This window comes from Archocentrus centrarchus, chromosome 21, assembly GCF_007364275.1.
Source record: "Archocentrus centrarchus isolate MPI-CPG fArcCen1 chromosome 21, fArcCen1, whole genome shotgun sequence".
NCBI classification, from domain to species: Eukaryota; Metazoa; Chordata; class Actinopteri; order Cichliformes; family Cichlidae; genus Archocentrus; species Archocentrus centrarchus.
The window spans coordinates 16476375-16489433 of record NC_044366.1 but is presented as its reverse complement, the minus strand read 5'-3'; the positions used below and the strand labels follow the sequence as shown (position 1 = coordinate 16489433).

The 13059-nt window shown below is 39.3% G+C and overlaps 1 protein-coding gene across 1 annotated transcript; it reads left to right on the top strand.

The window, feature by feature from the left end:
• Nucleotides 1-1153: 1153 nt before the first annotated feature.
• Nucleotides 1154-9540, top strand: LOC115800736 (activin receptor type-1). The gene is made up of 7 exons (XM_030758238.1): nucleotides 1154-1507; nucleotides 4048-4147; nucleotides 6011-6157; nucleotides 6459-6734; nucleotides 7509-7706; nucleotides 8298-8428; nucleotides 8545-9540. The coding sequence occupies exons 1-7, from the start codon at nucleotides 1349-1351 to the stop codon at nucleotides 8677-8679; spliced, it is 1146 nt and encodes a 381-aa protein (XP_030614098.1). The 5' UTR covers nucleotides 1154-1348; the 3' UTR covers nucleotides 8680-9540.
• The last annotated feature ends 3519 nt before the right edge of the window (nucleotides 9541-13059 follow it).

The following is a 13059-nucleotide window of genomic DNA, read 5'->3' as shown; positions in this document are numbered from 1 at the left end:
TGTGGTTAACAAAAAGTATTTGTAGAAATGCTCATCACAGAATGTCAGTCTCATACAGCATGCTTTAAATTGATTTGATCTAAAGAGTATTGTTAATATTGAAAACATATTTTGCTGGAATATGCATTATATCTTTACTAACCCAGGGGTAACTAAAGTATTTGGATCATCAAAGTTTAGTTTGGGCAAGGCCTCCAAATTAGGGCAAAATAGTTTTGCAGAAGGTAATAAGATATCTGCTGGAGGTTTTTCTATTATGAAATGGGGCTGTAATGTTATCCTGACATCTACATTTATTTTATAATCTCATTAACTGTGGGAGGATATTCCCATCATTGATGGTCTTGTTTTAGAGATATATATATATATATATATATATATATAGATATATATATATATATATATATATATTATGCATTTTATATATATGCATTTAGCTGCAAATATATATATATAGATAATATATATAATATATATATAAGATTAGAGAATAGAGTATATATATATATATATATATATATATATATATAATATATATTATAGATATATATTATATATTATATATTATATATATAATATAATATATAATATATATATATATATAATATATATATATATATATATATATATATATATATATATATATATATGTGTATATATATATATGTTATATTATATATATGTGTATATATATATATATATATATATATGTGTGTATGTGTGTATATGTGACATTTTGCAGCTAAATGCATTTCCCCATCTGTGCGCTTGATTCAAACATAGTGAACCCCTAGAAAGTGTTGCTAGTTATATGTATTTGGAAGAAGGAGTTCATTATGCAAGTTGAGAAAAGGGGATCATTGTCTATGCTGGAATCAGAGCTGAGCAGTCTTTCCCTTGGAATGTTGGAAAGTGTGAATGGTGTTCAGGTTCCTCAGGATGGCCTCTGCTGACTTGATGAGATCCACTATGTGGGCATATGAGTGAATGCTCCTGTGTGTGCATATTCTGTGCACCCTCACACCCACTGCAACTTGTTTCTTCAGAAGACCTGCAGAGTGCTGCAATCCTGTGATTTGTGTATGGTTGAAGCCACATCATGTGTGGTCCAAGACCGCTCCCTTATTGGATCTGATTCTGAAGTTTAATGAACTCGCTGTAGTGTGATTTACTGCAAGCAACCTAGACCAACTCCAGACCAATATAAGCTAGATTTAATCTTTAAAATGTAAACTTTGTGTTCTAATAATATCCAAAATGATGACCTGATAGTAACACTGTAAATTTTCTTTCCTTAACAGCTGATGAACGATCCAGCTACAGTTTGACCACACTAGCTATTGTCATCATGGCACCCATCATTGTTCTCATCTTCCTCTCGGCTGTTGCTATCCTGGTGTTCAGAAGGATCCACCACAACCAAATGGAGAGACTAACCTCACGAGATGCTGAATATGGAACTATTGACGGGCTTATAGCTTCTAACGTGGGGGAGAGCACTCTGGCGGTGAGTAGCTGATGGCACGAAGGTGGCTACCTTCATACAGCATCTGAAAAATCAATATTATTAGCAGCTCAAGGCATAGTTTAATGCACTAGTTTGTTTGATATAAAGCCTAATCAAATTCCAGTCTTTTATTTGCATCCATTACTTTCCCTTTGTAAGATGCCAGGTATGATGTACAGTTTCTTGCAAGACTATCAAGACTGTTGTGAACAAAGCAAGCTGTTAGCATTGTTTTGAAAAGAAAAAAACAACTTTGTATTAAGAAGGTAGCATATTTAATATTTAAAAAAAAAAAAGGGTGATGCAGTGACTCATGGATCACAGAGACTACAGGTAAAGTCACACATTGGACACATTGCTGTGGAAATGTGTGCTCCAATGACAGAGATATGAATCCTATTCTCTAATTATGTGTTGTGTTACCTTGAGGGGTTCCAGTGATGATTTCTAAACACTGTTGGATTAGTAGGGACATTTACCTTCTCTTTGTACACATTTCCACTATTTGAAAGATAAGAGCCATGTCAACATTATAAACAGCATTCAGTCTTGTGATCAAACCATCATGCTGTGGCACCGTAATTAAAGTCTCCTTCTCCTGGGATGACTTAAACCTGGAAAAACTCCACAAAGTTTGCTTTTCATTTAAAAAGTACTCATATTTTTAGTAATTTGATTTAAATTATAGCTCGATTGTGCCTAAACGTAGCATAGTGATATAAATTTACTTATCAGAGAACAGAAGTAAGGCTCTGTATGAATGTCTAGTGGGCATGGAAAAAAGTGGGAACGACAACTCATCTGTGGCGTCCACAGCTGTCTACATGCATGTCTACAAGTGAGTGTAATCTCAGCCTTGGTGTGCTAGTCGGTTGGGTCAACTTGTGCAACATCTGTCTCAAAATATGGTTAAATTAAACCATGCAGACTGTTGCACTGAACTTTTTCTCCTTACGTTTAAGAGCCTTTTGTTGCTTGTTTGTTGAGTAAAGAAAGATTAAAGCAGTGTACACTTGATGCTAATGTATGAAATGTGTGGGTGGTGGCATTGCTCCTCCCAGCTTTTTTCCCCCCAGTCTGTTAGAGGAATGTCTTTTGCTGTTTCTTTTCTCTCCACTCATGCATGGGTTTTAAGTTTTCTGTGGTTTTGAAGCCCGTTAAACTGATCCAGAATTTAGGTGGAGTCCTGCGGTTAGCATTTAGTCTGAAAGACAACCCAACACATTCATTGGCTCACACACTGTGTAATCATGTTCAGCATAAACTGCTCAGTGTCCAATTGCTGCCTTAGCAAAATACTTGGTTGTTACCGTCCATTTTGTCATTCAGTAATCTTTCAAGAGTTGTTCTCTTTTGATAAGCATGTATAAGCTTATGGTCTAAACTTTTCAAACTCCAGATTATCTGATTCATTTTTAATTATGAAATTTGCAAGTAATGTTTCCCACTATTAAAAGGTTTTTTGTGTGTGTGTGTGTGTGTGTGTGTGTGTGTTGTGTGTGTGTGTGTGTGTGTGTGTGTGTGTGTGTGTGTGTGTGTGTGTGTGTGTGTCAAGACACAATACAGAGTCAGTCCTTGACCATTGTCCTTCAGTATACTTGGAAATGAAGGGCCTAAATATGGAGGCCATAGAATGTTTGCTTCAGCCTGATTAAAAAGTGCTTTGCAGTACCAAAAAAAAAAAGGTTATTATGAACAACGGTGTTGCTTGTGAAAAGTGTTTGTCCCTCAGTAGCTGCTGCCTAGACTTCCCCTCTGATTATGATGAGATTGCAACGTTCTGATCACATTCTGCTGCTTAATAGCCCGGCCCAAAGATGCACTCCTAAAAACAATCCGGCACCAAAGAGAAGGATTTAAACTCTCTGCAGAGTAACTCATCATTCATTTTTATGGCCCTCGCCTTGCATGTGTGTTGATTCCATATTGTGTCCCAGGCAGCTCTTGCATTATGCATTTGTTTATCTGAGGCATCACTCTCCTCTATTTTCAATCCTCATTCTCCTTCTCCCCTCCCAGTTAGTCATTTGTTTTGCTCAGCAGCTGCTGACTCTGTTGCTGTGCACTGCCCTCCTGTGTTAGCACTGGGATGCTGCACGTCTTACAGATGAGATAAAAATAAAAGGCTTAGCAGCATTGCGCCTGTTTTGGAGTCTGGCCCTTGGATTAGATAAAATCTTCAGCACCCACACCAGTCACCAGGGAGGGGGTGGTACTTCTGTTATTTACTCAGCAGGGGGCACTCTGCACCACTAGCACAGAAACACACACACACACACACACCCACACACATTATCTTGGTACACACAGCTTGGCCCCCTCCATCCCATGTGGGTGCCACATCAAAGACAGGCTGCTTGTATTAATCTCCATCGGAGTCCCAGATGCTCCATATTTCATCATTTTTAGGCTTGAGCCACGGGATTCTTTTGGGAAGCTTTTCATTCAGGAAGCTCAGATGTAAATATATCCACAGACACAAACAAATGCATAAGCTCTTTTTTTTAAATTAAAAAAAAAAATGGTTTTCTCTTTTCCAGGATTTGCTGGATCATTCCTGCACTTCAGGAAGTGGCTCAGGACTCCCTTTCCTTGTTCAGAGAACTGTTGCACGACAAATCACACTCAATGAGTGTGTGGGTAGGTGTTCTTTCAAAGACTGCATTCATATTTGCAATAGCACAGTTGGGGTGGGGGGTGGGGGAGTTCAGCCTCCTCCTTCATTTTAAGGTGACACTGAAACTGAGCAGAGAGAAGGTCCTGTGTCAAAAAAACGTTTTGTATATTTCATCTGTATGGGGATGGTCCTGGTCTCAAATTAAGCATAGGAGCAGCTTTACAGTTCTGGCCATATAAATGGCTGTATAAGGACAAACTTATACAGCCATGTATATTGAGTGTATATATGCTGACCAGCCACAACATTAAAAGCACTGATGGGTGGAAGTATATAACATTTATCGTCTTGTCAACATTTTGCTAGGAAACCACAGTTCCTGGCATTCATTTGGATGTTATTTTGACACGTACCACCCACTTAAATATTGTTCTTGACCACCCCCAATAGGGAATCAACACTCTCCAAAAGCAGCATCCTCCTCCAGCAGAATAATTTGCATCAGAATACAGTTTAAACTTCAGAAACCGACGGAGTCCGAAGTGCTGCCCCTGCTTCTAAACTCCCCAGAACTCAGTACAGTGGAGCATCTATCAAGCAATATTTATCAGAGGCTCCATTTTGCAGCCAACAGGACCCAGAAGATATATTTTCAATGTCCCATTGCACAACAGCACAGGACACATGCATAGGTCCTGTGGTTTCATTTTGTGGTTGATGGGTGTATAGCAGATTTTTACGGTATTTTGGAATATCGCGTTTGATATACATTAAGGTATGAGCTGATTATTGGCTGATAATTTATAACCTTTCATTGGGTATCTTGCTATCTGATAACCCTTCAAATCAGAGTTCCTGGTTCAGCTTGTAGCTTGTAAGTTCTGTGTAAGCATTCAAAACATGAAATTCAAGAACTTGCAAATCTTGAAATAAATCAGTGAGAGAATTAAAAAAAAAAAAAAAAGAAATTGGTTGCAAAATAGGCGAGTATTGTGAGCATATCCCGAAACTAAGCCAGAGTGAATGTGAAACAGCTCAGCAGTGAAGTCCCCTGAGCCAAATTGCAATTCAGTCTTGAGATTGTTTTATGATAAGTGTCAGTGAAAATACTGGCAAGTGTGAGCATATTTTCATACAAACACATTGTGGCAATGTGTTTGTATGAAAAGGTACTTGTATTGAAAGTCACCAGTGTTGAAATGAGGTCATGCCTCACGCTTCATCACTCCTTTAAACCAAATTTTATTACAATTGGGGCTACATGAATTGATTTTAGCCACTGGAGGAGAGTATAGAATCAATCAATAAAAAGCTGACTTTAACAGTAAACACCAGCCTACAAAGTTATGGCTACTAATACAGATGGACCTTAAGAAAATACAGTTACATTAGCATTCATACAACACTGTTTTCTGCCCTTCTGATAAATTTAATTTACATAGTTCACTTTCTCTTTACCTTATCTTGCTTGTCCTATCTTTTTGACAGATAATTGTCTTTGCAGCTAAATATTACTCTCTATTAACTAGCAATTCAGTGTCTCGATGAACTAAAAAGGTTCTCTTAAAAAGCTGCAGAGATATTTATGATATGAGAAATGAATTGATGAATTTTCATTGTTGCAGCAAATAATAGATCAATGCAAGTGTAAATGTTTCACATAATAGAGCCCACCAAGTGTGCTCATAGTATTTAAGAACAAAAAGTGTGTATTAACATAAACTTAAGGCTTCATTTACCTTGATTTTGGCCACCGTTTCCCTGTTTGTGACAGTCTTCCAGACAAAACATGTCGACTGTTCTATGAAGAAACTGTGTTCTTGAGAAGTGTGTGCATGTGTCTACTGCTTCATAATTTTGAAAATTTTTTTATTTTTACTTGCCAGGTAAAGGGCGTTATGGTGAAGTGTGGAGGGGCCAATGGCAGGGAGAGAATGTTGCAGTTAAAATTTTCTCCTCTCGAGATGAAAAGTCTTGGTTCAGAGAGACTGAAATCTACAACACTGTACTGCTGAGACATGAAAATATCTTGGGTATGTAACCTTTTAATACATGATCAGGTTTAGCAAACTGTAATATGCACTGAAGGACACAACAACCATTAGCGTTAACATAACATCAGGCTGCGTGTACCTGGCTGTAGGCACAACCCGGGATGCATGACAAGGAGTAGAGTGTTCGAACCGCACGGGCAGTATGTTGTCTAAAGATAGTTTATATTAAAATCAGTGCCTAGCTAACTAACTTGTCAATATTTATTGTATTGTAGTGTCTCATTGGTTTCACGTTATTTTACATTTGTGTTGATCAACAACATTTAATGTCTCAACGTAGGCTTCATCGCTTCAGACATGACTTCGAGGAACTCCAGCACTCAGCTGTGGCTCATCACTCACTTTCACGAGATGGGCTCTTTGTACGATTACCTTCAGCTCAACACCCTCGACGCAACCAGCTGCCTCCGCATGTCGCTCTCCATTGCGAGTGGTCTAGCGCACTTGCATGTCGAGATCTTCGGTACTCAGGGCAAGCCAGCCATTGCCCACCGAGACCTGAAGAGCAAAAACATATTGGTGAAAAAGAATGGCCAGTGCAGCATTGCTGACCTAGGTGAGAATACTGAGGGCATAGTCTTTGGCATATGGGTAGCCTGGTCAACCATATGAGCTATAGCAGCACACCCCTTCATTGTTTTTATCACTCGGTTTCACTTCAGCTCTTTGTATGTTCTAACTTCTGTCTTCTCCTGGGTTGGTTGAATAACGAACGAACAGGACACAGACCCACGGACCCATCATTCCACATATTTATTTTGGCTCTGCCCCCTCGCAACATGTAGACCGCTGTCTACAAAGCTGTGTGTGAGGCCCTATCTGCTCAGCCATATTTGTTATTTAGGAAATAAATAACCACTTCCAAGTGTATGATTCTGCCCTTAACCAAAAACACATTTTGAGGACCTTGGACCACTTTATCTAATACATCAATGTTCCATTCTCAGATGCTTGAATAATATCTAATTCAGGTACAGGCCATAACCTGGCGACAGGCTTGACATGTTTACAGGCTCGATTTAATAAATGCTGCTCTGAATGACGCATTTTGCTGTCCTTAGAAACATGGTAGCTGCTGTTTGTCTCCTAAGCGAGTTGTTGTTGTGTTGGAGTACATCCTGTCTCGGGGAACAGGACCGAAAAGTCTTTTGATTAACTGATTTAAAAGATGAGTGTCTCAAAACTTAGCCTCCTTCCACTCAAGTATCTGCATTGTTTATTGTTGCCTCTCTTGGATGATGACGTAATTTGAAATATTTAGTAATAAACTGTTTCAAATAGTTCATTTGAGTATTTGTATAAAGTTTTAAATTTTTTGTTTCCATTTAAGGTCTGGCGGTCATGCATTTTCAAGACACAAATGAGTTAGATGTGGGGAACAACCCTAAAGTTGGAACAAAGCGCTACATGGCCCCTGAAGTGCTTGATGACTCCATCCAGACGGACTGCTTCGAGTCCTACAAGAGAGTGGATATCTGGGCCTTGGGCCTTGTCCTGTGGGAGATTGCCAGGAGGACAGTCAGTAATGGTCAGTACATGTTTTACACAACATTGTCCTGCTGGATTCAGTACTGACCTGTCTTGATTACATCACTAAGTCACAAGGCCATCTGTTAGATGTGTGTGTGCGTGCGTGTGTGCTCGAGATAACATTAACTATAAAAAGAACAGCTGCTGTGTTGGTGATCAGAAAATTGGGCTGGCATATTTGTACTGTTTGCAAACATATTGCATTGATATGGCTGCAGTCAGGCCTTTCTTCAGAAATGAAACAAATCATTGCTTCAGCCTGAACTGAGTAAAAGCTTTTTATATTGATGGAAAGACTTGTCCTTGATAAATCTGTCTATTCAGAAGCATCTGCACTTATTTATGTGAAATAAAAACCCACTTCTTATGTTCACCGTTAAATAGGTTTATCACATTAGGGTAGGAAGGCGGCTTTCAGAAGCATTTAAGATACTGAGTGACTTTATGAAAAAAGTCACTCAGTATCTTAAAAACTATGCATCAACATCTTTATATATCTGATTTTAAATGTCAGTCATCTCCATCGTTATAAGATGTGTTTATGTACTGTACACTCCTAAACGGTGCCATTTCTCTGCTCTTCATGTAGGAATTGTAGAGGACTACAAGCCCCCTTTTCATGATGTGGTCCCAAATGATCCCAGTTTTGAGGATATGAGGAAAGTTGTGTGTGTGGATCAGCAGAGGCCCAACATCCCAAACAGATGGTTTTCAGACCCAGTAAGTAGTTACTTTTTTTCTGTAATACAAAAATCATGTCTTGAGCTTGTAGAAATGAAATATTATAGTGTTTACTTCGGGCACATTGATCGATTTTTATTCTCCCTTATTTTTAGACTTTAACCTCCATGGCTAAACTCATGAAGGAGTGCTGGTACCAGAATCCATCAGCCAGATTAACAGCACTGCGCATCAAAAAGACTCTCACAAAGATCGACAACTCTTTGGATAAAATAAAAACAGACATTTGAGGCTTCCTTGGGAAGAAGAGGCAGACATGTACTAAGGGCCACTGAAGACATCTGGAGGATGGACCACCTTAGAGAAATCTCACAAGACAAAAGACTCAATGATTTCAGTGCCCTTATAGTGGCACAGACCTATATTTATTTTAAAACACTTGCGGGACATATTTTGGCATCCAAAGATGGCTTACCAGGCATTTCTGAGACTGCCAGTGGTCTAAGAAATGGGAAAATATCTATTTCAACTTTTATCATAGGAACTTGACCATTAGAAATATTCTTCAAGGAAGAAACTTACATGGGCATTTGAGTAGGGTTGCTTGTTTTTAGAAGTGCAGATTTTGTTTTTAAACAGTTTTTTTTAGCTTGAAAAAAAACGTCTGAACATGGTCATTTCTTTATTGTACTGCATTGTTCTTTTGCATTATGGTGGATCCATTTGGAAAAGATGTCAACTTGCAAACTGAACTTGCCTATTCCATCAGCATACTTTCTAAAACAGTGAACATGTCAAGGTGTGTTAGACCTCACTTTGTGTTCTATACCACTGTTTACAGTGCTGTTAGAACAGGTTTGTTGGGATTATTTTTTTCCAGTTCTGTAACATTTAGTTGTACAGTCATGTCAGTGGCACCATCCTTTTTCCTGATATCGTCCAACTAAAGATGCTCTGTTGCAAACCTTTTGTATACCATCATTAACTTTACATTGACTTATGTTTATCTTGTTTTGTTTCTTCAGCTTTACAGAGACATATGCTAAATGAACAAATACAATATCTGCTAGACGATGCTGAACTCTATTCCTCCAGAGGCCTGTAAGTAAGCCTGTAAAGCCTGTATATTGTCTTAACGCGTGCATTGTTGTCTAATGCGTGCATTGTCAAAGTAACTGAAGTCAAACTTCAGCATTTTTTTTTAATTTCTTTAACATTTTATATCAATTAGTTATTTCTATGAATTAAAATGGAAAAACAACTGTATTCCATCTGACTCGTGTCTTAATATTGTGTGCGGTGCCGGCATGTTCTGTTACAAATATCTCAAAAACCTCTTGCAGGGATTGCCATAAAACTCTTAAAGTAATTCATAGTGATGCCCTCACTTTTCCTCTACCACCACCATCAGATTCCTGCTCAGCAAATTCTTCTCTGGCTGTGACCGTTCCTCCAGATTTAAAGTTTTGTTTGTGAATAAATGTCTTGAAGGTTTTATATATTTCTGGAAATCTGGCTGCTAAGCTGACATATATTTGATGCACTGAATGAGGAATACAGTACTTTTTTTTTTTTTTTTTTTTTGATGCAACCTGTCAAAATTTCAGTTTGCATAATTTTGATAAGAAATCCACAAAACTAAAGACTAGCCTCATCTGTAATGTATTCACTGAAACCACTTCACTGTGTCTTTGCTTTAATGCCGATTGGTAAATGTTAGCACGCTGAAATGCTAAACTAAGACAGTAAGAAATTGCGTGGTCACCATCAGCATGTTGGTACTGTATCTAAAATGCCATGATGGTATAATGACAGTTGTTAATCTGTGAAGTCTTAAATGTCCAACTGTGTTGTCCTTGCAGTTTCTGAGTACAGTGACTTCAGACCTCTTCCAGTTTCCCTTTCAAAGCATTATCTAAAAAAAAAAATCCAGCCCACAGTGCATGGTAAGGACCATGCCATGTAGCTCACCAGCACAAGAGGAATATTAAAGCCTTGCAGCTAAAACAAAAATGACTTTTTTTCTGACTGCTTCTAACATACTTTTTTTCCTACATAGTTTCTTTTCTGTTGTGAAAAGCTTGACACTTACTCTAACAACGCTTGAAGTTAATTTTTGTTCCATCCATCCATCCATTCGCTTCCGCACATCCTGTTAAGGGTCGCGGGGGGGCTGGAGCCTATCCCAGTTGTTATAGGGCGAGAGGCAGGGTACACCCTGAACAGGTCGCCAGCCTGTTGCAGGGCCAACACGGAATGACAGACAACCTTTCACACTCACATTCACGCACTCAGTCACACCTATGGGCAATTTAGATTAGCCAATTAACCTAACCCCAGTAAGTGCATGTCTTTGGAATGTGGGAGGAAACCGGAGTACCCGGAGGAAACCCACGCAAGCACGGGGAGAACATGCAAACTCCACACAGAGAGAGGGAGAGGCCTGGGCCAAGGTGGAATCGAACCCAGGCCTTCCAGATGGTATTCTAACTGTGAGGCAGCAGTGCTAACCACTGCGCCACCGTGCTGCCCCCATTTGGTAAAAAAGCCCGGGTGTTTTGCCTGACAACTGTGACGTGAAAGTGTGGGGAGAGCAGGTCTTGGCAATGTCAAACTAAAACTGGTGATGGTGTACAGGCTAATTAATATGCTAAAAGAGCCATAGGCCAGATGATAGAACGACAGCAGCGGATGTTTAACCATGCTAAGATGCTGTGTGTGTGTGTGTGTGTGTGTGTGTGTGTGTGTGTGTGTGTGTGTGTTTAAAAACAGCTGTCAGACTTTCTACTTACACAAGTCTTCATATTCAGTATCATTTGATCCGTCCTGTGGCCACAGAGAGTAGAGGTTTGATTCCGGCAGTTTTAAAGTCCCATCCTGTTTCCTTGAGGTTCAGGGCTAGACTTGGTTACATTGTATTCCGTGTTCATTATATGATTGCGCATGATGGCAATACAGTATTTTTTTTTTCCCAGAGAGGAAAGGCAAAATCAAAGTATTACTGTTTATTTTTAATGTTCAAATTCAATCTGCAGTTTTGTTTTGTTTTTTTTCTTAAGCTAGGTATCCGTCTGCTGCTTTTACCAAGATTATAGAGTATGTAAAGGCACTCATGGGTAACATATATTTTTAACCAGGACCTACCAGACTGGTTATTTTCTTAGCACCCTCCATGAACCTTTTACATTTGCCTTTCAGTGTATTTGCACATGTTCTTATTTTTTGTTATGTTTGTCCTGGGCCCTGATGTTCTCTTGGTGTAGTGCCTTGATGAAGATTGTGCACCACCACATCAGTATTGATTGCTTTTCTTAGCTTCCAACCACCACAACTGGTGCAGTGGGAGCAGAGACTAGTGTTGGTGCTGTTAGAACCCGAAAAAGCCAAGGTTTCTGGATTCAGTGTTTATTAGCAGCTGCCTCACCACATTTTGCTTGTGTTATGACTGTGTAGTCTGTCTGAGGTTGGATCACTCCTTTACTCTCCTTGGTGACACTGGCACCTTTTGTTGCTATGCAGCCGGAGTAGCAGAAAGACGACTTTGTCACATGTGGCCGGCTGTAAAACTTTGTTCATGCAGGTGAGTCGAGCTTTGAATGTACAGCAGTCATTCAGTATTCATCAGCTGAAAGTGTTTACTTTCTGCCTCATTGGGAGGGATGTCAGCAGTGGCATCTGTGCAGCCTCATTTGTTCTGTTTTGCTGCTCTCATCCAGGGAGAGCAATTGGAATAGCCACAAGACAGGCTGACTGCTGGATTACCAAACTCTTAAAACTGACAACTGCCAGTTCCTCAAGGGCACCAGACTTATGATTAACTACAGATTTAAAAAAAAAAAAAAGTTTAAGGACTTTGCACCTCTCAAGTACAGTATCAACAATGGCAGGACCACCATATTCATCAGAGGCTGTATATAAAAGATGAAAGTCAGATATAGGATTGTAAATGCACATTTCAGAGCCTGAATTTTAACATTTTGGCTCTTGGCATCTTTTTTGTGAGCCAGAAGTAAGCACATTTGACCAGTGAAGCAGAATACTTATAAGCATAAGCATGTTAGTTGGACTGCATATAAAAGAGGTGAATCTTGACGTTGAAGCTTTAAAAGGTGTCCACACAGGAAGCAGTTCTCTTGTCTTGTATCAGTTTCTCATTGACAGTCGGTCGCTACCTGGCATTCCAGGCTCCGGAGCCTAATAATGATAATCCATCCATCCATCCACCCCACCCCCCACCCCCTACTTCTTCACTTCTAAAAACTTCTCTTCACTACATCTTAACAAGTGCTGCTTGCTGTTCCTATGATGCTCCGGGGTTCTCTATCATCTTACTGGAACTATGAATGTCCACAGGACTTCAGGATCTCTGTGACCCTATTTTTATTTATTTATTTATTTTTTGAGTCAGAAGGTAGAGTATAAAGTTATCAAAGTTGGCAAGCTCCATCCATAGACTGGGTGCATCGCACAGACACAGATCTGGTAACTGATGCTATGTAACACACTAATAAAACTAGAATTTCACCACCAACTTGTTGGACTTCTTGTAAGTATAATTAACTTTGTCAAATATTTGGATTTGAAATGGGATTCCTATCACCTGTCATCATATTAGCCAAGATGATGCTTAACAGGCAGCCGTCTTGGCATCCACTTGTCAAAGGAGCTGT